Genomic DNA, 24,231 nt, shown 5'->3' on the forward strand with positions numbered 1-24,231 from the left:
GTGCACGGGACGTGATGGTAGTGGATGTCAGAAACATGAAGTGCCCTGGGCCTCAATTTCTACATTTGCCTTATGACACCATGAAGTCATTGCTGTGGGGATGGGTCCAGCAAAGGCATAAAAGCATGGTGGATGGAAAGGCCTGGGAGCCCAGGGACTGCAGGCCCATTCCCAGCTCTCAAGCTGAGACCTGGAGGAGGACAGAGGCCAACATGGAGCAGTCTGGGAAGGGAGAGTGCTCAGGCCAAGGGGTCACCAGGGGCAAAGGCCCCATGATGGGAAGGAGGCTGAAGCGGAGCAAGTGGGCATGCAAAGTGGGGCGATGCAAGAGCTAAATCCACATGATGCAGGGCCCTACAGACCGTGTGGGGAAGATGCCCTTTATTACTGGAATAATGGGGAGCCCCAGAGAATTACAGCCCAGGGAGTTACAGGATCAAACTGAAGGGTTTTCAAGGATCCCTTGGCTGCTAAGAGGCGGCAAGAGGTTCTTTACCTTTGACCCCAGGCATCAAGCACAGAGCTGGGCACAAGCTGGGGGCTCGGTGAATACTTGTTCACAAATCCTGAACCCCTGAGTGAGAAGGCAATGCACACATGCCTCAACATATCAACTCAGGTGCTTCTGTCCATCCTCCTGGGTGGGGTATCGCCACCCCCCATGCTACAGATGTAGAAAGTGAGGCCCACAGATGTATGGCAACTTGACCAAGTTTACAGAGGTAATTCAGGTTCAAATGCTTTGTATACCTTGTGGCCTTCAAAGCACTTTACAATATTGGAAGCATGACCCCCAGCACCTCCTACCAACCCATGTTCCCCTCCAGCTCCTCCTACTATCTGCCTGTGTTCCCTCACCAGTGGCCTTGGCACTCTTTGCTGCCATCTTGTTGGACACGGTGACCGAGATCTTGGAGGTGCTGGTGTCTGGGCGCCTGGGGGGTGTGCTGGGTGGGGAGTCATGGTTCAGGCTGTTGGTAATCATTCGGGAGGCAGCTGTGGGGAGAAAAGGAGAGTCCAGTGGGGTTGGGGCCTGGAAGACAGGCCTCAATCCAGCAGTCTCAGGATCAGGATGGACAAGGTGAGGCTTGGGACTGAATGAGGTCAGCAGGTGTCACCTGTGGCTGCACAGTCCTCGTGATGGGGATGCTTGGGGGCAGGGTGGGCTGCATCTCCCCAGGAACTAGCCCATCCCTCCCTACCCTGGGAGTCTTTCCTGAGGCTCTAGACCACACTAGTTCCCATCACACTGCACCCATCAGTCACCCAGCCTCGTGCTGAGTTCACTTCGCCTCTCGCAGAGCTGCTTCAGCTATGCTGGTCTCCAGGATCTTCCTCACCCAGCAAGCAGGCGCCTCCTCAGGGACCATGCTGTTCCTTCTGCCTGGCATGCAGTTCCCCGAGCACAGCAGGATTGCTGCGTCTCATCATTCAGGCCTCCTCTCTGATGGCAACTCCTAGAGAAAACTTCCCTGACCACCCCATTAAAAACAGCACCTCCTCGGCCGGGCGCGGTGGCTCAAGCCTGTAATCCCAGTACTTTGGGAGGCCGAGACGGGTGGATCACGAGGTCAGCAGATCGAGACCATCCTGGCTGACACAGTGAAACCCCGTCTCTACTAAAAAATACAAAAAAACTAGCCGGGCGAGGTGGCGGGCGCCTGTAGTCCCAGCTACTCGGGAGGCTGAGGCAGGAGAATGGCCTGAACCCGGGAGGCGGAGCTTGCAGTGAGCTGAGATCCGGCCACTGCACTCCAGCAAGGGGGACAGAGTGAGACTCCGTCTCAAAAAAAAAAAAAAACAGCACCTCCTCAACCTGTATCACCCTTACCCACTTTCATTTTCTTCACAGCCCTTACAACTGCTTGACATTAAACTCTATTTGTTTACTGGTAAACTCACTCACAAGAACGCAAGCTCCACGAGGAGGCCGTGTCTGTTTACTGCTGTATCCCAGTGCCTAAAGTGGTTTCTGAGGACAGGCACAAGGGCGCATGCCTGTAATCCCTGTACTTTGGGAGGCCGAGGAGGGTGGATCACTTGAACCCAGTTCAAGACCAGCCTGGGCAACATGGCAAAATCCCGTCTCTACCAAAAATACAAAAAAATTAGCCAGGTGCAGTGGCATGTGCCTGTAGTCCCAGCTACTCAGGAGGCTGAGGTAAGGGGATCACTTGAGCCCAGGAGGTCAAGGCTGCAGTGAGCTGTGATCGTACCACTGCACTCCAGCCTGGGCAACAGAGAGAAACCCAGTCTCAAAAAAAGGAGGAAAACAAAAAAAAGAAAGAAAGAAAACTACATTAAACCATAACAGACCATTTAACAAAACATGACCCCCAAGTACCCATCACCCAGGTCAGGCATCAGGATGTTGTTGGAACCCAGAAGTCCCAGGACAGATCCTTCCCTATCAGACCTCCTCCCTCTCTGCAGGAAGAAATTCTTGGTGGTTTTTTGTTGTTGTTGTTGTTGTTGTTTGAGATGGAGTCTCACCCTGTGGCCCAAGCTGGAGTGCAGTGGCGCAATCTCAGCTCACTGCAAGCTCCACCTCCCGGGTTCACAGCACTCTCCTGCCTCAGTCTCCTGAATAGCTGGGACTACAGGTGCCCGCCACCACGCCCGGCTAATTTTTTGTATTTTTACTAGAGATGGGGTTTCACTGTGTTAGCCAGGATGGTCTTGATCTTCCGACCTCATCATCTGCCCGCCTCAGCCTCCCAAAGCGCTGGGATTATAGGCGTGAGCGACGGCACCGGCCAATTCTTGGTTTTCAGGCCTGTTCTTTCTCCTCTGTTAATGATATACCCCAGTGCTTCTTCAGACATCTCTCAGGTTGGATGGGAGGCTTTATGTCTAGTGGCTGCAAACTCTCTGGCTATGCAGAATCTGTCCTGTGAGAGCCTCCATTCACAATACTCTTCACCTAGCTGAGTGCAGTAAGAGCAGGATTTTCTGCTATAAAAAGCAAGCTGTTAAGAGGGCCCTGCCTCTCGTGCTGTACCCAGAGGGAAATGTGCAGCTGAAAAGATGTCAGGAATGTGATGCTTTATTGTCATGACAGGCAAGCCCCATTTGGGTGGCGGTTAAGCAACCAACTCTGTCTTTACTCTGTTGCATTTGAGTTGCAGTCAGGATATCAGAGTACAAAGAACTGTGCTCTTTCCCCTTCCTGACAGACACACATTCGATGTTCTAAAGTGGGTAAAAGTGATCTCAGGAATGTTGTTTTTGGAGCATTCTTCCCATCCCTTTCCTTCTTTGCCTGTTTCCCCTTCTCATTTACTTGTTTTCATTTATTTTCTCTCGTTTTTTTGTTTTTTTTAGACGGAGTCTGGCTCTGTTGCCCCTGTCTGGAGTGCAGTGGCCGGATCTCTGCTCACTGCAAGCTCCGCCTCCTGGGTTCACGTCATTCTCCTGCCTCAGCCTCCCGAGTAGCTGGGATTACAGGCGCCCGCCACCACACCCAACTAATTTTTTTGTGTATTTTTAGTAGAGACGGGGTTTCACCATGTTAGCCAGGATTGTCTCCATCTCCCGACCTCTGATCCACCCGCCTCGGCCTCCCAAAGTGCTAGGATTACAGGCGTGAGCCACCGCGCCCGGCCCTCTTTTTTTTTGAGACAGGGTTTCACTCCGTTGCCCAGGATGATGGAGTACATTGTTGCCATCATAACTCACTGCAGCCTCAAAGTCCTGGGCTCAAGCAATCCTCCCACCTCAGCCTCCCAGGCCTCCCACAGCTAATTTACTAATTTTTGTAGAGACAGGGTCTCACTATGTTGCCCAGGCTGGTCTCAAACGCCTAGCTTCATGTGATCTTCCCATCTGGGCCTCCCAAAGCGCTGGGATTAAAGGCATGGGCCACCATACCCAGTTGAAAATTTCACTTATAAAGATTTGAAAGACTGGTAAAACTAATGTGTGCTGTTAGCAATCAGGGTAGTGGGTACCCTGGAGATGATGTGGTGGCTGGGAGAGGGTCCAGGAGGATTCTGGCAGGCTGGTCATGTTTCTGTTGCTGGATGTGGGTGCTGGCTACATGAGTGTCCCATCTGTGAAAGGTACCCACTGTACTATTATGATTGAACCCTTTTCTGAATGTACGTTATGGGGGAGCGTTGCAGAAACGAACCCTAATTTGCTCAGCCTCTTTACATCCACATCTTTGGGTAAGCCCTGCCCACAATGACTCTGGACTTCTCCATGTAACTTGCTTTGGCCAACAGGACGAGAATAAATGTTGTGCAAGCAGTGGCTTAAGAGGTGCTTTGTACACTGGGGCTAGCCCTCTTTTGCTGCTTTTAGGAACCCTGCAACCACCACTGTGAACAAGCCCAGGCTAGCCAGCTAGATGATTATGGACACGTAGCCAAGTCACCCTCTGGGCCCAGATAACATCAGGACAACCATCAGATATGTGAATACGGCCATCAACCTGGCTTCAACCTAGCTGCCAGGTGACCATTAAAATCAGCTGAGCTGGCCTAGAGCAGAACTGACCAGACAACCCATAAAATCATGAGAAATAAACACTCATGTTTTAGCAAGGCATGGTGGCTTGTGCGTGTAATCCCAGCTATTCAGGAGTCTGAGGCGGGAGGATCACTTGAGTCCAGGACTTTGAGGCTACAGTGAGCTATGACTGCACCACTACACTCCAGCCTGGACAACACAGCGAGACTCCCATCTCAAAAAATGAAAATATATGTCTGTGTTTTGAAGTACAGTTTTGGGCGGCTTATTTATCAGCAAAGGGAAGCTAATGTGTATATTAACATTTAAAAGTTTTTTTTTTTTTTTTTTGAGACGGAGTCTCGCTGTGTCTCCCAGGCTGGAGTGCAGTGGCGTGATCTCGGCTCACTGCAAGCTCCGCCTCCCGGGTTCACGCCATTCTCCCGCCTCAGCCTCCCAAGTAGCTGAGACTACAGGCGCCCGCCACCACGCCCGGCTAGTTTTTTGTATTTTTAGTAGAGACGGGGTTTCACCATGTTAGCCAGGATAGTCTCGATCTCCTGACCTCGTGATCCACCCGCCTCAGCCTCCCAAAGTGCTGGGATTACAGGCTTGAGCCACCGCGCCCGGCCAAAAGTTTATTTTTAAAAAATGTATCGGCCGGGTACAGTGGCTAACAGCTGTAATCCCAACACTTTGAGGGGCCAAGCCGAGTGGATCACCTACGGTCAAGAGTTCAAGACCAGCCTGGTCAACATGGCAAAACCTCATCTCTACTAAAAATAACAAAAATTGGCTGGGCATGGTGACAGGCACCTGTAATGCCAGCAACTCAGGAGGCTGAGGCAGGAGAGTCGCTTGAACCCAGGAGGTGGAGGTTGCAGTGAGCCAAGATCACGCCATTGCACTCCAGCCTGAGCAACAAAAGGAAAACTCCATCTCAAAAAAAAAATATATATATATGGTATCATATGGCTTTTAAAAACCAAAAATAGCCAGGTGCAGTGGCTCATGCCTGCACTTTGGAAGGCTGAGGCAGGTGGATCGTTTGAAATCAAGAGTTCAAGACTAGCCTGGCAAATGTGGCAAAACCCTGTCTCTACTAAAAATATAAAAATTGGCTGGGCATGGTGGCACACACGTGTAATCCCAGATACTTGGGTGACTGAGGCACAAGAATCACTTGAACCTGGGAGGCAGAGTTTGCAGTGAGCTGAGGGTGCCATAGCACTCCAACGTAAGCAACACAGCAAGACTCTGTCTCAAGAAAAAAAAAAAAAAAAGGTCAGGTACAGTGGTGGCTCACGTCTATAAGGCCAGCACTTTAGGGGGCTGAGGCGGGTGGATCACCTGAGGTGTTTAAGACCAGCCTGGCCAACAGGGTGAAATTCTGTCTCTACCAAAAATACAAAAATTAGCCGGGCGTGGTGGCAGATCCCAGCTACTCAGGAGGCTGAGGGAGGAGAATTGCTTAAACCCGGGAGGCAGAGGTTGCAGTGAGTCGATGTCGCGCCACTGTACTCCAGCCTGGGCAACAGAGTGAGACTCCATCTCAAAAAAAATAAAGAATAAAAAAATAAATACAGTCGATACTCATCATTCATAGATTCCATATTTGCAAATTTGCCTACTCATTCAAATGCATTTGTAACCCCAAAATCAATACAGGCAGTGCTTTCACTGTCATTCACAGACACACAAAGGGAACATTTTGAGTTGCTCCAGACATGTTCCCAAATGAGGACAGAGAAGGCATTGTCACCCGCTTGTTTCACGCCCCGCTCTATAAACAAGTGTCCTTTGCCCAGTCTACTTGATGTCATGAATGTGAACATTTTTCACATTTTTGTTGGTGATTTTTGCTGTTTAAAATAGCCCCCTGGACGGGAGCAGTGGCTTACGCCTATAATCCCAGCACTTTGGGAGGCCAAGGCAGGCAGATCACTTGAAGTCAGGGGTTTGAGACCAGCCTAGCCAACATAGCGAAACCCTGTCTCTACTAAAAATAAAATTAGCCAGGCGTGGTGGTGGGCGCCTGTAATCCCAGTTACTAGAGAGACTGAGGCAAGACAATTGCTTGAACCCAGGAGGCGGAAGTTGCAGTGAGCCAAGATCATGCCACTGTACTCCAGCCTGGGCAACAGAGACTCCATCTCAATCAATCAATCAATAAAATGGCCCTCAAAAAATAGTATTGAAGTGCTGTCTGGGTTCCTAAATGCAAGAAGGGTATGATGTACCTGATCAAAAAAAATGTGTGTGTGAGATAAGCATCATGCAGGAATGAGTTACAGTGTTGCTGGCTATAAGTTCCCGGTTACTGAAATCAACATGATATATTAACTACAGTGCCTTTAAAAGGAGACACACATAAAATAAAGCTATATATTTGACTACGGGCTTGCAGGAATCTAACCTAGTATTTTCCACAGGAGCAATGGATTCTCCACTGCTCTGTATTTCGTCTAGGAGCTAAGAATTCACTAAGTGTACACGTTGACTTTACAGAACTTAACGACTACGGATGACAATTGACTGTGTGTATACCCATTCACTACCCAGTTTATTTTTTCCCCTAAGAGAAGAGTAAGAGTGCCTCCAATGGCTTTGTTTCTACCTTTGCAAATTATGGGCAGGGATGGGACGGCCAGACGTGTCCCCCTCACTGACAGGGTAAAAGAATCAAGGAAAAGAGGCCTGAATGGTTAGGACTCACCACTAGTGCCACGGCGAATCTCGCCTGCAAGGGGGCTGGGGCTGCAGGGCACTGACTCAGTGGCAGCTTTGCACATGTCCTATAAAAAAAGAACAGGCACCTGGGTCACCACAGAAGAATCATGCATGGACCTAGAGATCTAAGCAACACCACGAGGATCAACACCTGACTGCTAGAGAAGATTCTAACACATTTTACTCCTAACCATAAGAAAGCATCAGACACCTCCAAACTGAGGGACACTCTATAAAATATCTGACCAGTACACTGCAAAACTATCACAGTCATTGAAAAAATAGGCCAGGTGTGGTGATTCACACCTGTAATCCCAGCACTTCGGGAGGCCAAGGTGGGTAGATCACCTGAGGTCAGGAGTTTGAGACCAGCCTGGCCAATAGTGAGACCCTTATCTCTAGAAAAATTAAAAAATTAGCCAAGCATGGTGTCACGCACCTGTAGTCCCAGCTATTCAGGGCCTAAGGTGGTAGGATCACTTGAGCCCAGGAGTTTGAGGCTGCAGTAAGCTGTGATTGTACCACTGCACTCTAGCCTGGGTGACAGACGACTGAGACCCTGTCTCAAAAATAGATGAAAGATGGCCAGGTATGGTGGCTCACACCTGTAATCCCGACCTTTTGGGAGGCTGGGGGAGGCGGATCACCTGAGGCCAGGAGTTCAAGACCAGCCTGGGCAACATGGCAAAACCCCATCTTTACTAAAATTATAAAAAAGAGCTAGGCATGGTGGCGCATGCCTGTAATCCCAATCACTCAGGTGGCTGAGGTACAAGAATCTCTTGAACTCAGGAGGTGAAGGCTGCAGTGAGCCAAGACAGCACCACTACACTCCAGCCTAGGCAACACGGTGGGATTCTGTCTCAATAAAAAAAAATAAAATAGGCCGGGCGCGGTGGCTCAAGCCTGTAATCCCAGCACTTTGGGAGGCCGAGATGGGCGGATCACGAGGTCGGGAGATCGAGACCATCCTGGTTAACACGGTGAAACCCCGTCTCTACTAAAAAATACAAAAAACTAGCCGGGCGAGGTGGCGGGCGCCTGTAGTCCCAGCTACTCGGGAGGCTGAGGCAGGAGAATGGCGTGAACCCGGGAGGCGGAGCTTGCAGTGAGCTGAGATCCGGCCACTGCACTCCAGCCTGGGTGACAGCGCGAGACTCCGTCTCAAAAAAAAAAATAAATAAATAAAAATAAAAATAAAAATAAAAATAAAAATAAAAAAATAAAATAAAATAAAATAAAGAGGCCAGGCGCAGGGGCACACGCCTATAATCCCAGGTACTCAGGAGGCTGAGATGGGAGAATCACTTGAACCTGGGAGGCAGAGGTTGCAGTGAGCCAAGATCGTGCCACTGCACTCCAGCCTGGGCAATGGAGTGAGACCCTGTCTCAAAAATAAATAATAAACAAGTGAAGGAAGGGAGGGAGGAAGGAAGGGAGGGAGGGAGGAAGGAAGGGAGGGAGGGAGGAAGGGAGGAAGGGAGGGAGGGAAGAAAGAAGGGAGGAAGGGAGAAAAGAAGGAAGGAAGGAAGGAGGGAAGGAAGGAAGGAAGGAAGGAAGGAAGGAAGGAAGGAAGGAAGGAAGGAAGGAAGGAAGGAAGGAAGGAAGGAAAGGAGGGAGGGAGGGAGGGAGGGAAGGAGACAGTGCCTGGCAGGCCACAGCAAGTACTTGGTAAGTGTTAGTTATTATATTAATCATTTAATGAGTCCAACACTCCAGGTCTGGTGCTCAGGGCCACATATACTATCTGGTAGGTGGCCACAGCCACACTAGCAACAGGGCTGTGTGAAAAGCCCATTTCAAAGAGATCCAGGAAGGGTCACTATAAGCGGAGAGGTCAAGACTGGAACATCCAGGTTGTGAGCCAGGCTGCCATCTGGGTCCCACATAGGAAGCTGCTATCCTGGAGATAATAATTATCACAAAGAAGATGTGAAGCAGCAATAAATTATTATAGAGGGACCCGAATACAGGCAGTTTCCACTGTGCTAGTACTTCACATAACTTAATACTCACAATCAGGGCTGGGCGCAGTAGCTCATGCCTGAAATCCCAGTATTTTGGGAGACTGAGGCAGGAGGATGGCCCGAGCCCAGGAGTTCGAGACCAGCTTGAGCAACATGGCAAGACACTGTTTCAAAAAAAAAACAAAAATACAACCATCCTTTCAAGATAGGTTTGTCTCTCTTTTTTTTTTTTCCTCTCAAGACAGAGTCTCGCTCTGTCGCCCAGGCTGGAGTGCAGTGGCACGATCTCAGCTCACTGTAACCTCTGCCTCCCGGGTTCATGCCATTCTCCTGCCTCAGCCTCCCAAGTAACTGGGACTACAGGTGCCAACCACCATGCCTGGCTAATTTTTTGTATTTTTAGTAGAGACGGGGTTTCACTGTGTTAGCCAGGATGGTCTTGATCTCCTGACCTCGTGATCCGCCCGCTTCGGCCTCCTAAAGTGCTGGGATTACAGGCATGAGCCACCGCGCCTGGCCAGGTTTGCCTCTCTTTCACAGATGCAGAAAATACAGCTCAGAGAGGTTGGGCCATGTGCCCAGTGTCACACAGCAAATGGCCAAACCAGCCCTGGAACCCAGGTTGGCCTGCCTCTGCTGCCAGGCCTCCCATTGGCTCTGCAACTGAACCTCCACCTCCATGCCAAACCCAGAGACAGAGGGGCTGGGCACAGCACCCACCTGATGGTGCACCACTTTGGCATGCTTGAGAATGGCAATGATGTCGCCCACCACGGTCACGCCCAGCTCATTCATGATCTCCTTATTGAGATCCAGCAGCATGCTCTTCTGAATCCTGCAGGGGAAGGTCAGTGGTAAAGCCCCAGGCGGGCCAGTGGGTGGGCCAGTCAGCTCCCCACCACCCCATCCCCAAGTTCAGCCTCCTCACCTATTATCCACAAACATCACGGCATAATTGACAGCAGGTCCTGGAGGAATGCCAGCTTCCTTAAAGAACTGGATCCACTCGGAAGTGGCTGTGGGGTTGGACAGGGCTCATTATTCACACCATCCTCTTTAGAGAATAGCATTAGCAAAACCACAATCACAGCAGCTCCCACAAATTAAATGCTCCTCCCATGCCCGGCCCTGTGTGGAGTGCTCCACACACACATGATGGAACTGAGCCTTCCTGACCCTGTGAGTTAAGCAGTATTAAGACTCCCCTGAGTTGCCGAGGAAAATGAGGCAGGGAAAGGTTGGGCAACAATGCTAAATAAGGGGCAGAGCTCCCAAACCCTTACCACAGCCTTTCTCCTTACAGCTCCACCCCGCCCCAGGGCTGGCTCTCTGCATCACCACACATGCTGGGCCCATGACTGATGTAGGGTAACTGGGACTCTGGGTTCTCTGCCCTAGTCTCCATCAGCCAGCCTAGGCCCAGAGGATGACAAGATCCACAGGTGGTTGGAAAGAAGTGTCACAGAGCCAGCCCATGAGCCTTGGCAAGCCCCCTACCCGCCACAGTAGCACACCTCCCTCAGAGAGAGGCACAGAACTTACTAACACGGACTTCGGAGCTTGGGTTTGAATCCTAACCCTGCGATTTCCCTATGGAGGGACTGTGGGTAAGTTACCTCTTGGTGCCTTGGTTTCCTCATCTGTAAACCCAGGATAACAGATTTGACAAGTGTTTACCCAGCATTTGGCAAAGGACAGGTCCTGTCCTACGCACTGGGGATACCACAAGGCACAAGATGAAGTCCCAGCCCTTGTGTAGCTGAGATTTTAGTGATAACAGCACCAGTGTCCTTGGATCACTGTGCAGACTCAATGAGAAACTCCATATAAAAGGCTTCAAATGATGCTTAACCCAGAGGATATCCTCAAACCATGTCAGCTATTATTATTATTATTATTACTACTATTACTCCCATCACCACTAAACACGGAGCCACAGCCAAGACCAGGCAGACCCCACCTATGAAACTTTATTCTTTCTAAATTTTCTTGGCTTCTTGGTGGGTTTGACCCTCAAACTGACCCCAGCCTGCCAGGCCAGGAGGTAGCTAAGATCACTGATTCAAAGCAGAACTTTTTTTTTCACATTTTGACATCTCTGAAACTAGGATCTACTTCATGACTGATGGTGTGCCATGGTTTAATTAGCAAACTGTTTTTCTTTCTCAGTACATCCAACAATCCATGCTATTTTAGAATAGAAGAAACCTGTTATTACCTCACCCATTTTGCTTTTAAGACAACAGAGACTCAGAGCAGGGAAACAGACACACTGTGGGTCAGGTGTTACATGAGTGGCAGTGCGGGGCTCAGGTGAAGCCCCATGGGTCACATCTCCAAGGAGGCCCCTGCCCAGCCAGCCACAGGCCAGATACCCAGGGTGCTGATTGGCCCTTGGGGACTGAGGTTGGCGAGGAGCTCATGTCCTTAGGATTTCCTCTGCCAGGCCACAGGAAAGAGGTACCATTTCCCTATGTTGCACAGGCACTATCCACCTGCTAAGCCATAGGGCCCTGGGTCCCACTGGCCAGAAGCATGCACCTCTAACTATCAAAAAGCACCACATAATGATTCCATGTATATGAAATGTCTAGAATAGGTAAATCTAAAGAGAAAGTAGATTAGTGGTTGCTAGGAGGACAGGGGAAGTGACTGCTAATGGGTATGGGGTTTTAATTTTTTTGAGACAGGGTCTCCCTCTGTCGCCTAGGCCAGAGTGCAATGGCACAATCATAGCTCACTGCCGTCTCAACCTCCTGGGCTCAAGCAATCTTCCCACCTCAGCTTCCCAAGTAGTTAAACTACAGGTGCGTGCCACCAGGCCTAGCTATTTTTTTGTATATATACACATACAAGTTACATATATATACACACATTTTTTTTTTTTTTTTTTGAGACGGAGTCTCGCTCTGTCGCCCAGGCTGGAGTGCAGTGGCGGGATCTCAGCTCACTGCAAGCTCCGCCTCCCGGGTTCATGCCATTCTCCTGCCTCAGCCTCCCGAGTAGCTGAGACTACAGGCACCCATCACCTTGCCCGGCTAGTTTTTTGTATTTTTTAGTAGAGACGGGGTTTCACCGTGTTAGCCAGGATGGTCTCGATCTCCTGACCTCGTGATCCGCCCGTCTCGGCCTCCCAAAGTGCTGGGATTACAGGCTTGAGCCACCGCGCCCGGCCATATACACACATTTTATTTTGAGATGGAGTTTCACTCTGTCACCCAGACTGGAGTTTAGAGGTGCAATCTCGGCTCACTGTAACCTCCACCTCCGGGTTCAAGCGATTCTCCTGCCTCGGCCTCCCAAGTAGCTGGGATTACAGGCACGTGCCACCATGCCCGGTTAATTTTTGTATTTGTAGTAGAGACGGGGTTTCACCATGTTGGTCAGGCTGGTCTCAAACTCCTGACCTCGTGATCCACACTCCTCGGCCTCCCAAAGTGCTGGGATTACAGGCGTGAGCCACGGTACCCGGCAATTTTTTATATTTTTTATAGAGACAGAGTTTCACCATGTAGCCTAGGCTGGTCTCAAACTCCTGGACTCAAGCGATTCACCTGCCTCAGCCTGCCAAAGTGCTGGGATTACTGGCGTGAGCCACAACACCCAACACCCTGCTAAGTTATGGAGTTTCCTTTTTTTTTTTTTTTTTTTTTTTTGAGACGGAGTCTCACTCTGTCGCCCAGGCTGGAGTGCAGTGGCCGGATCTCAGCTCACTGCAAGCTTCGCCTCCCGGGTTCCCGCAATTCTCCTGCCTCAGCCTCCCAAGTAGCTGGGACTATAGGCGCCACCACCTCGCCCGGCTAGTTTTTTTTGTATTTTTTAGTAGAGACGGCGTTTCACCGTGTTAGCCAGGATGGTCTCGATCTCCTGACCTCGTGATCTGCCCGTCTCGGCCTCCCAAACTGCTGGGATTACAGGCTTGAGCCACCGCGCCCGGCCTAAGGTATGGAGTTTCAAGAGAGAGTGATAAAGATGTTTTAAAATTGATTATGGTGATGGCTGCACAACTCTGTGAACAGAGAATATAAAAACCATTGAATTGTACACCTTAACTAGGTAAAACGTATGATAAATGAATTATACCTAAACTAAGGTGTTATTAAGGGGAGAAAAAAGTACCACGTAGGCTGGGGGTAGCTCTCTGAGCCAAAGCCTGTGATTGATTAATTGACTGACTGATTTTAAGGTTAGTCAAGTGAAGCAGTGGCAAAAGAGAAGGAACAAATAAATCTGTAACTGGTTGTGATCAATTAGTTGTAAAGACCAATCAGTTCACAGGGACCAGCCAAAGCCTCTGAATTTAACCAAGAGATTACTGAAATCCAGTGTTTGAGGAATGGAAAGAGTCCCCACATTCAGCACACACCATCATTTCATGTATTGCTAAGGAAGGAAAATATGCAGTCAACTAAACTGTCATAAGGCACCGGCAGTAAAATATACCCCTACTTCAGAAATGTTAAGTTGTGCAATGATGTGAGTCTTGGAATCAATGAGATGTGGCTTTTTGCACACACCAGGAGACACATACAAGAATATTCACAGTAGTTTGTCTGTGATAGCTCCAACCCAGTAATAATGCAATATCCACTGACAGCAGCATTGATAAACACATGGTGGTCACTCTCAAGGTGAAATACTATACAGCAGTGAAAAGAAAGTCAACACAGATGACCCTTAGACATTATGTTGAGCAAAAGCAGCCAGATACAAAAGAACACAAGGTATGATTTCATTCATGTAATTTCAAAACCAAAGTCTATAGAATAGGAATGTCCCATTGATAATACAACTATAAAGGCAAGGAAGGCCGGGAGCAGTGGCTTACACCTGTAATCCCAGCACTTTGGGAGGCGGAGGCAGGTGGATCACCTGAGGTCAGGAGTTTGAGACCAGCCTGACCATCATAGAGAAACCCCATCTCTACTAAAAATACAAATTTAGTGCGGCATGGTGGGGCATGCCTGTAATCCCAGCTACTCGATCCGGAGGCTGAGGCAGGAGAATCGCTTGAACCCAGGAGGCAGAGGTTGCGGTGAGCCAAGATCACGCCATTGCATTCCAGCCTAAGCAACAAAAGCGAAACTCCATTGTAAAAAAAAGAAAGGTAGGTAAGGCAAGAAAAGACGTTCACAAAATGGTTTATTCCATATGGAGAAGGGAGGGGAGTGTGATTGGGGTAGGACTCTCATGGGGCTGACAATGTTCTCTTTTTTTGATCTGGATGGGTAACAGGGTTTGGATTTTTCAATCTTTTTACGGAACTATAATGTACATGCAAAAAAAGTGCACAAGTCAATAGATGTTCCTAAATCAGACACACCTATGTAAACAGCACCCAAATCAAGAAATGAGATATTTCTAACACCTCAGAACCCCTTATATTCCCTTTGGAGTCTCTACTCACTCCTTCCCGGATACAACCACCACCTTCTAACAAAACAGACTGATTTTGCCTGCTTCTATGCTTTATATGAATGGAATTATAAAGAATACAGACAGCTAGGCACGGTGTCTCCCGTCTGTAATCCCAGCACTTTGGGAGGCCGAGGCAGGTGGATCACAAGGTCAAGAGATCGAGCCCATCCCAGCCAACATGATGAAACCCCATCTCTACTAAAAATACAAAAATTAGTTGGGCGTGGTGGTGTGCGCCTGTAGTCCCAGCTACTCGGGAGGCTGAGGCAGGAGAATCACTTGAACCCGGGAGGCAGAGGTTGCATTGAGCCAAGATCGTGCCACTGCACTCCAGCCTGGTGACAAAGCAAGACTCTGTCTAAAAAAAAGGAATACAGGCCAGGCGCGGTGGCTCACCTGTGTAATCCCAGCACTTTGGGAGGCTGAGGCAGGAGGATCTCTTGAGCACAGGAATTCAAGACCAGCCTGGGCAACATGGCGAAACCCCATCTCTACAAAAAATATAAAAATTAGCCGGGCATGATGGTGCGTCCCTCTAGTCCCAGCTACTCAGGAAGCTGAGATGGGAGGATCACCTGAGCCTGGGAGGCGGAGGGTGCAGTGAGCCGAGATTACACCACTGCACTCCAGCATGGGCAACAAAGTGTGAGCCTGTCTCAAAAAAAAAAAGGATATACTCAGACTTTGCTTCTTAATCACTCTTAAAACTATACAAATATATTTTATGGGCCAGGCATGATGGCTCATGCCTGTAATCCCAGCACTTAGGGAGGCCGGAGAGGGCAGATCACCTGAGGTCAGGAGTTCGAGGCCAGCCTGGCCAACATGGTGAAACCCTGTCTCTACTAAAAATACAAAAATTAGCTGGGCGTGGTGGCACACGCCTGTAATCCCAGCTATTTGGGAGGCTGTAATCCCAGCTATTTGGATTCTCAAGGAGAATCGCTTGAACCTGGGAGGTAGAGGTTGCAGTGAGCCGAGATCGTGCCACTGTACTCCAGCCTGGGCAACAAGAGTGAAATTCCATCTCAAAAAATTATATATATAAAATATATTTTTCTACATTATAATAAATGTCAACATTTTTCAAAGCCACCAACTAATATCTGTGCCTTAGCAATCCCCAAATACAGAGCTTAAGGCTTGTGATAATAACAACACCTAAGGTTTGTTTAGAACTACACCCAAGCTTTTACGTACTATAATCTCCTTAATCCCAGGATGTGGGAATATCATTTCCATTTCACAGGTGAGAAAACCAAGGCTCTGTGAGGCCACGTGGGAGACCTGCTGGACTTCATAACCCACGTTCTTCACAGCTAAACTATACAGTCAGGAGAGAGATCCGGCAAGGAGGCGGGCAGGCCTCAAGCAGTTCCAGCCCCACCCTGCCACAGTCCTCAGAGTACAGCTGTTCCTGCCAATGACCCAGCCCTCCCTCCCCCACCCCCTCGTCCCCCACCAAGGCCATACCTCAAAAAGGGCAGTGGGGAGAGGGGGCCCTGGAGAGAAGGCCACAGACTCACCCATAGTCACGGAGACCATCGTCTCCCTGGCCCTGACACTGCTCCCTGGAGCCTGAAAGAGAAGAGAGGAGAGGGCCCATGAGTTGCTGCCGGCTGTGAGTGTTTGTCCCTCTCCTGTGCCTGTCTGCCTGCATGCCAGAGGAACGTTCCTGGGCTACAGGCTCACCGCCCAGGAATAGCCTGGAGCAGCTGGCAGGAAGTCAGCCTGGGACAGAGCTGCCACCACCATCATCGCTTGTGCCTGAGACAAGGCCCAGGGACAGCAAATGTCCACAGTTCCATTCCCACACACCCCAAAAGGTTGGCTGGAAAAGGAGTGCAACAGAAATAAGACACTTCTGGCCAAAACTTTAACGATAAATACCAACCAAGCGTGCTGGCTCATGTCTGTAATCCCAGCACTTTGGGAGGCCAAGATGGGAAGATCAATTGAGGCCAGGAGTTCAAGACCAGCCTGGACAACATGGCAAGACCCTGTCTCAAAAAAAAAAAACAGGCTGGTCCAAAGGTAATGAATTATCTCAATTGACTGTTCATAGTCCCTTACAGAGGGAACCCCTTATTCTACTCTTTCTCCCTTTCTCACTACTGCACTTGACTAGTCTTCAAACAAATAAACCCAAAGCCCTATTCACTGAGAACCTACTATGTGTAAGGCACTCTTAGGGATACCAAGGTGAACAAGCCATGGAACTTAGCAGCTAGCTGGGTACAGGCGACAGGGGAGACAGAGAGTAAACAAGCCAAACAGTTAGTAGAGTACATTAGGAAGCCTTTAGTGCCATGGAGAAGACATGGAGGACCTGGGAAGGGAGTGGTTGTAATTTTCAACAGAGTGACCAGGGAAGACCTAAAGCAACATTTAGAGAGCTAAAGGGAGGGAAGCAATGAGCCATGTGGTTTTACAGAGAAAAAGTGTTCCAGAAGAAGGTACAGCAAGTCCAGCGCCCTGAGCCAGTGGCTCACCTGGCATGCTGGAGGGAAAGCAAGGAGCCAGCGTGGCTGCAGTGGAGCGAGCAGGGAGGACCTTGGGAGGAGACAGGTCACAGAAGTGGTGACCTGATCATGAGGCGTCCCAGAGAAGACATGGAAAACCAATTTTCCCTTACATTAGCAGATGGTAGAAAGGTGGTGTTAAAGACATTTTAGCACCAGTGGAGACTATCTCCAATAAAAGCAGTGCTGAATGGGAACTAAAGGAAGTAACTTTTTCATGTGCTGATTCAACGCTATCCGACTCCAAGATCACGGGGCCTACACTGCCCTGGCCAAAACTTCCTACTTAGCTCTCTGCCTCTTCCCTGACCCGGGTCCTCTGCCCTCTCCCCTCACTCTGCTCCCTTCGATCTACCGCAGCCCCCAGTACTGATCCTCCCTCACCCCTCCGTGAGGTGCAGAAGCCCTCTGTCCCAGAACCTTCCTGTTTACAACCCCATAAAATCTGTCCCATCCCCTAACAGATTTTGATGGTATAATGGAGTGGTCAAGAGTAAGAACTCTGCAACCAGACTGTAGGGTTCAAATCCAGCTCTACCACTTATGAGCTGTGTGATCTCGGCAAGTGACTTCACCAGTCGGGCCATGGTGTCCCCATTTGTGAATTGGGAGGGTGCAAACATGACTTACCTTAGAGGACTGCTGTAAGAGCTAGATGAGTTTCTATGAATAAAAGCACTTGAGACAGTGCTTGGTGCCTACTAAGCACCCTGGAGGTGTTGTGCCTGATCTCATCCTCCAGGCCTCCTTCCCCACACAGGTGCTTTGCCGGCCTCCCATTTTTAGAGGATGTCACCTGTGCCTGGAATACCTGTCTCCTCCTGGCAACCTCTCCTTCCTTCTGCTCCACTGCCATCTACTTCGTGACCTTTCCCTAAGTCCCTACATATGAGACTCTCTTCTCTATCCTCAGCATTGTTAATCTTGCCCTTCCCTGGCTTCTGCTCAATTTTTTTTTTTTTTTTTTTTTTTTTTGAGACAAAGTCTCACTCTGTCGCCCAGGCTGGAGTACAGTGGCGTGATCTCGGCTCACTGCAACCTTCGCCTCCTGGGTTCAAGCGGTTCTCCAGCCTCAGCCTCCCAAGTAGCTGGGACCACAGGCACCCGCCACCACACCCAGCTAATTTTTGTATTTTTAGTAGAGACAGGGTTTCACCATGTTGGTCAGGCTGGTCTCGAACTCCTGACGTCAAGTGATCTGCCCACATCAGTTTCCCAAAGTGCTGGGATTACAGGCACTTGGTCTTCTGCTCAATCTCTTACTGATGAGTATGACCACAGACATCACTCTGTCCTGTACTCAACACTCTTAGATCCAATTTCCCTTCTGAATTTTACCACTGGCCAAAGACAACACAGGCCAGGCACAGTGGCTCATGCCTGCAATCCCAGCACTTTGGGAGATTGAGGCGGGTGGATCACCTGAGACCAGGAGTTTGAGACCAGCCTGGCCAACATGGTGAAAACCCATCTCTCCTAAAATACAAAAATTAGCCAGGCGTGATGGTGGGTGCCTATAATCCCAGCTACTCCGCAGGCTGAGGCAGGAGAATCGCCTGAACCCAGGAGGCAGAGGTTGCAGGGAGCCGAGATCGCGCCACTGCACTCTAGCCTGGGTGACAGAGAAAGACTCTGTCTCAAAAAAAAAGAAAAAAAAAAAGAAAAGAAAATACAACATGCATCTCTCAAAGAACAGAGCACGGAGAGGTCTCAGTAAGTCAGACAGAACATCTCACAAACCAAGCACTAACTATGCATCAGGACCAGGGCCAAGCATCATGCAGATGCATCCCAACAGCTCAGTGAGTGAGGACTATTATTAGCCCTGTTTTTACGGATGAAAAACCCCAACTCATTGAGGTGCAGTCATTTGTCAAATGGCACATCTAGCAACTAACCTTACTGGGATTCAAAAACAAGTTCTTCCTGATTCTGATGCCCATGGAGTAACTCCCATTGAGCGTTTACTATGCGCCAGGAACTGAGCATATACACATCTCAGTGACTCCTCACAACCACCCTCAGAAAAATGGAAAAATGAGTCCCAAGTTACAGATAAGAATGGCAGGTCCAAGATCACACAGCAAAAGGCTGGGCACAGTGGCTCAGGCCTGTCATTCCAGCACTTTAGGGGCAGGAGGATCCCTTGAGCCTAGGAGTTCAAGATCATACAGCAAGTAAAGGCAGCAGCAGGACTTGGACCCCAGGCAGTCCAATGGCTATGGTTCATGCTGATTGAGGGATTACTACAAGCCAGGTACTATGGTCTGTTTTTCAATGTCTCAGTTAATGCTAACTGGAATCCTTTAAGTACTGGTATTCTTCCCCAAGTGCTACAGACCCTACTGGATTCAATTTCCTCTCTCCACAATCCTAAAAGCCCATCTCCAGCACTGACTTTCTGAATAAGGAAAATTATAATAGTCATTTTAAAGACAGCAGCTCCCAAAACTCAAGGAATTACCACATAACAGGCTCCATGTGCTAAGCCCTTAGAAGACCTGTATCCAAATCCCAATTTTACCACATCCTAATCCTGACTCTGAACAAGTAGCTTAACCTTTCTGACCTCACTTCCTCAACTGCACAATAAGAATGCTAAGGCCGGGTATGGTGACTCACACCTGTAGTCCCAGCATTTTGGGAAGCTGAAGCAGGAGGATCTCTGGAGCCTAGGATTTTGAGGCCAGCCTGGGCGATACAGTGAGACCCTGTCACTGTTGAAAAAAGGAAAAAAAAAAAAAAAAGCCGGGCACGGCGGCTCATGCCTGTAATCCCAGCACTCTGGGAGGCCGAGGCAGGTGGATCACCTGAGGTCAGGGGTTCGAGACCAACCTGACCTCCTGGCCTGGCCAATATGGTGAAGGCCCATCTCTACCAAAAATAAGCCAGGCATGGTAGCGCATGCCTGTAATCCCAGCTACTCGGGAGGCTAAGGTGGGAGAATCGCTTCAACCCAGGCGGGGCAGAGGTTGCAGTAAGCCAAGATTATGCCACTACACTCCAGCATGGGCAACAGAGCGAGACTCTGCCTCAAAAAAAGAAAAAGAAAAGAAAAGAAAGGTGGCTGGGCACAGTGGCTCATGCCTGTAATCCCAACGCTTTGGGAGGCCAAGGCGGGTGGATTACAAGGTCAGGAGTTTGAGACTAGCCTGGCCAACATGGTGAAACTCCGCCTCTACTAAAAATACAAAAAATTAGCCAGGTGTGGTGGCTAATCCCAGCAATATGGTGAAACCCTGTCTCTACTAAAAATACAAAAATTAGCTGGGTGTGGTGGCAGGTGCCTGTGGTCCCAGCCACTTGGGAGGCTGAGGCAGGAGAACTGCTTGAACCCAGGAGGCGAAGGTTGCAGTGAGCCGAGATCACGCCACTGCACTCCAGAGGTTGCAGTGAGCCGAAACTGCACCACTATACTCCAGCCTGGGCAACAGTGAGACTCCATCTCAAAAAAAAAAAAAAAGTGAGAGTACCCATTCCTGGCCAGCACGGTGGCTCATGCCTGTAATTCCAGCACCTTGGGAGGCCAAGGCAGGTGGATCACAAGGTCAGGAGTTCGAGACCAGCCTGGCCAACATAGGGAAACCCCATCTCTACAAAAATTAGCCAGGCATGGTGGTGGACACCTGTAATCCTAGCTACTCAGGAGGCTGAGGCAGGAGAATTGCTTGAGCCCGGGAGGCAGAGGTTGCAGTAATCCCAGATCGCACCACTGCACTCCAGCCTGAGCTACAGAGTGAGACCTTGTCTCAAAACAAAATAAATAAAATAAATAATAAAAAATAAAAATAAAAAACCACCATCTCAAAATAAAAAAAAGGTTTTTTTTTTTGAGATGGAGTCCCACTCTGTCACCCAGGCTGGAGTGCAGTGGTGTGATCTCGGCTCACTGCAACCCCTGCCTCCCAGGTTCATGCAATTCTCCTGCCTTGGCCTCCCAAGTAGCTGGGATTACCACCACCATGCCCGGCTAATTTTTTGTATTTTTAGTAGAGACAGGGTTTCACCGTATTAGCCAGGATGGTCTCGATCTCCTGATGTCGTGATCCGCCCGTCTTGGCCTCCCAAAGTGCTGGGATTACAGGTGTGAGCCACCGCACCCAGCCAAGGACCCATTCTTAATGGTGTTACAGGGATTAAACGAGTTAATAAACAGAATCCTTAGAATGAAGATGCACAGCAGGTGGTAAGTGCGATGTTAAGTGTGCATCAAAATAAAACAAATCTTCAGTGATCTAGGGAAACAGTGGGATGGACAGTCACTGACTTAATGCTAGTTGTATACAAAGGGTGAGCTGGGAACAAGCATAAGGACAACTTGATGGGGGTCGATGGGATCTGACAACAGGGAATCACACAGTACAAGTTCTGAACAGTATTCCTATTCAAAGGGAATAAGTAGTATTCCTTTTTCAATTATCTTTCCATTTCAGTGTACAATGTAACAGGCTGTTCAGTTTCCATTGTATTTTACCTGAACTTTTCCTTCCTCTCATGGCCAGCAATGCTAGTTTTTCATTGAAGACAGCAATGCGCCAGGCACGGTGGCTCCCAGCGCTTTGTGAGGCCGAGGCGGGCGGATCACCTGAAGTCAGAAGTTCGAGACCAGCCTGACCAACATGGAGAAACCCCATCTCTACTAAAATACAAAAAAAATTAGCAGGGCGTGGTGGCGCATGCCTGTAATCCCAGCTACTCGGGAGGCTGAGGCAGGAGAATCACTTGAACCCGGGAGGCAGAGGTTGCGGTGAGCGAGATCGCACTCCAGCCTGGGCAACGAGAGAAACTCGGTCTCAAAAAAGAAGAAGAAGAAGAAGACAGCAATGCAAATTTGCCTTCTCAAATTAATTTACTGGGGGAAAAAATGCACTAGTCATGATCAAGAAAAAGAAAAAAACTAATACTTCAGGACTCAGCAAAATTGGTCAAATAGTAAGCGGCAGGATGTCGATTTTCTCAGCTCCAGTCCTAAGTTTTTCCTATTGCTGTCTCTGAGCTTTCTCCCCCTACTTCCATGGAATTCCCAGCTACACCAATGACTCTCAGAATCATTATCATTATACTCCCAATCCACGAGCTCTCACTGTGCCAGCCCCTCTGCTTAAAATCTCTACACACACACACTTCGTCAGAATCCTCAAGACGACCCTATGATACTGGGACTATCTGCTCTCACTGTACAGATGAGAAAAAAAGGGGTTCAAGGAAGCGAAGACACAGGCCCCACTGCCTCACAGTGGTGCAGGACTTGAACCAAAATCCGACGGCTTCCAAACCCAACAATTTTTCATACTAAGCGCAAACATCAATACTAACAATAATAGTATAGTAACGAAGTGAGCGTTATGCGGAGGAGCTGAGCTAAGGGATCCAACGTATACAACCTGACTTCTCACTCCCATTTATAAAGCCGATGATACAGTCAGATTCTAACCCCCATTCCACAGGGGAGGAAACTGAGGCTCAGAGAAACAAATCGTACGTCCGAAGCCGTACAGCGGAGCCCGAACTGAGTCCAGAGCCCTGGACGCCACCCGTCCCTACCGCAACCGGCCCAGTCCCACCACCCCCGGCCCGCGCCTCACCTGGCCCACCGGGCCCGCGCCCACTCGCGCCGCCCGCCCTCCCTCCCGGCGGCGCCAACTGTCAGACACTCCACCCCCGGCCCGGGCTGCCCGCCCCGGAAGCACCCCCTCACCGCAGGAAGCTGAACTGACCAGCCCGCGGCCGCTCTAGCCCACCAGGCCGCCACCAGCGAGAGTGCGGCCATAACCGTCACGTGACCGCCCACCGTCACCAGCAGGAGTGCGGGCGTGTACGTCACGTGACCGCCCACCTTCGCCGGGCGCTCTCCTCCGCCCGACGCCAGCGAGCGGCGCGACCAATGAGAAAGGTGCATGCCTGGCCCCCGCAGGCCCGCAGTCTAGCAGTAGTGCGCCTGCGCGCGGCTAGGGGGCGGTCAGGCGGGGATACATCCTGGAAGGTTCGTGTGGGGCTGGGTCCCGGAGTGGGAGACGTGGAGTGCAGGTACTGTGCGATCTAGGGGCGCGGCGCCTCGGCTACCCTCCTCGTGTTGTCCTCCCCGCTATAATGCATCGCCTCCCTTATGTCGTCCTCGGTCCCTTTATGTCACCATTCCTCTCCTTCTGTCTCGTCCCACTTAAATCGTCACAACTCCCCTTCTGTCGCCATCACCCTCTTTAAAGTCGCCATCAACGCCCTTAACTCGCTTTCCTTCCCCTTAAGCCCTCTTTGCCACCATAGGTCGTAATCGCTCCCTTTAAATGCGTCATCGCCCTGTGTTACCTGCATCCCGCTTTTGTTGCCATTTCTCCTTTATAAAATCCTCATTTCTCTTAAACCCTCATCATACCCCCAAGTCACCTTCGCATGGCTACTGTCCCCATCGCTCTTCTTAAATCGCGCTAATGCAGCCCTTATGTCATCATTACCCCTTATGTCTTTGTCCCTCCCTTGGCATCACTGTTCCTCTGACAGTCACCATCCATTCCTCATGTTTCCAGCTTTCCCCATAAGGAGCCACCCAGCCTTACAGTTATTTGTCTTCCCTCCGTGTCTTCGTCATTTCCCTGTATCACAGCTCACATAACATACAGGGTACTGCAGCCCATTACCTGGGGAGTGTCAGAATCCCAGCCCCACCACTACACCTCTGGATACCTTGACTACCTTATGGCACCTTTCCAATCCCAGCTTCATCTGCAAAATGCACGTGGGGACATCCACATCAGGGCTGAGTGTGACAATTCTGCGAGTTTATTCTTGTGGCAGGCTGAGCTTGACATGGTGTTTTTAGCTAATATTGTTATTAACCATGTCACCCTCTGCCCGGTGCAGTGGCTCACGCCTGTAATCCCAGCACTTTGGGAGGCCAAGGTGGGCGGATCACCTGATGTCGGGAGTTCGAGACCAGCCTGATCAAAATGGAGAAACCCTGTCTCTACTAAAAATACGAAATTGGCCGGGCGTGGTGGTGCATGCCTATAATCCCAGCTACTCCAGAGGCTGAGGCAGGAGAATGGCTTGAACCTGGGAGGTGGAGGTTGCGGTGAGCCGAGATCGCGCCATTGCACTCCATCCTGGGCGACAAGAGCGAGACTCAGTCTCAATAAAAATAATAA

At 49.8% G+C, this 24,231-nt stretch overlaps 2 protein-coding genes across 71 annotated transcripts in view; one reads left to right on the top strand and one right to left on the bottom strand.

Annotated features, from left to right (window-relative positions):
• Window positions 1-23,147, bottom strand: part of C19H19orf47 (chromosome 19 C19orf47 homolog) — a 50,863-nt gene extending 27,716 nt beyond the window's left edge. For 7 of the 25 annotated variants that reach the window (XM_077982865.1, XM_077982864.1, XM_028840193.2 and 4 more), the window contains exons 1-6: window positions 22,788-23,147; window positions 16,094-16,145; window positions 10,078-10,165; window positions 9,870-9,984; window positions 7,169-7,247; window positions 859-996 (exon numbers count right to left, since the gene is read on the bottom strand). In XM_077982865.1, the coding sequence (XP_077838991.1) occupies window positions 859-996; window positions 7,169-7,247; window positions 9,870-9,984; window positions 10,078-10,165; window positions 16,094-16,145; window positions 22,788-22,988 (673 nt within the window). In that variant the 5' untranslated portion in view covers window positions 22,989-23,147. Of the gene's footprint in view, window positions 1-858; window positions 997-7,168; window positions 7,248-9,869; window positions 9,985-10,077; window positions 10,166-16,093; window positions 16,205-21,563; window positions 21,859-22,674; window positions 22,749-22,787 lie in introns of those variants that run through there. The other 18 variants (XM_077982875.1, XM_077982868.1, XM_077982866.1 and 15 more) reach the window with 8 other exon arrangements.
• The window catches only part of PLD3 (phospholipase D family member 3), a 30,960-nt gene continuing 29,640 nt past the window's right edge, over window positions 22,912-24,231 (top strand). For 44 of the 46 annotated variants that reach the window (XR_013408571.1, XM_077976116.1, XM_077976119.1 and 41 more), the window contains exon 1: window positions 23,018-23,116. The gene's annotated coding sequence lies outside the window, so the exon portion shown is untranslated. Of the gene's footprint in view, window positions 22,983-23,017; window positions 23,117-24,231 lie in introns of those variants that run through there. The other 2 variants (XM_077976139.1, XM_077976134.1) reach the window with 1 other exon arrangement.

This window comes from Macaca mulatta, chromosome 19 (genome assembly GCF_049350105.2).
Source record: "Macaca mulatta isolate MMU2019108-1 chromosome 19, T2T-MMU8v2.0, whole genome shotgun sequence".
Classification (NCBI taxonomy): Eukaryota; Metazoa; Chordata; class Mammalia; order Primates; family Cercopithecidae; genus Macaca; species Macaca mulatta.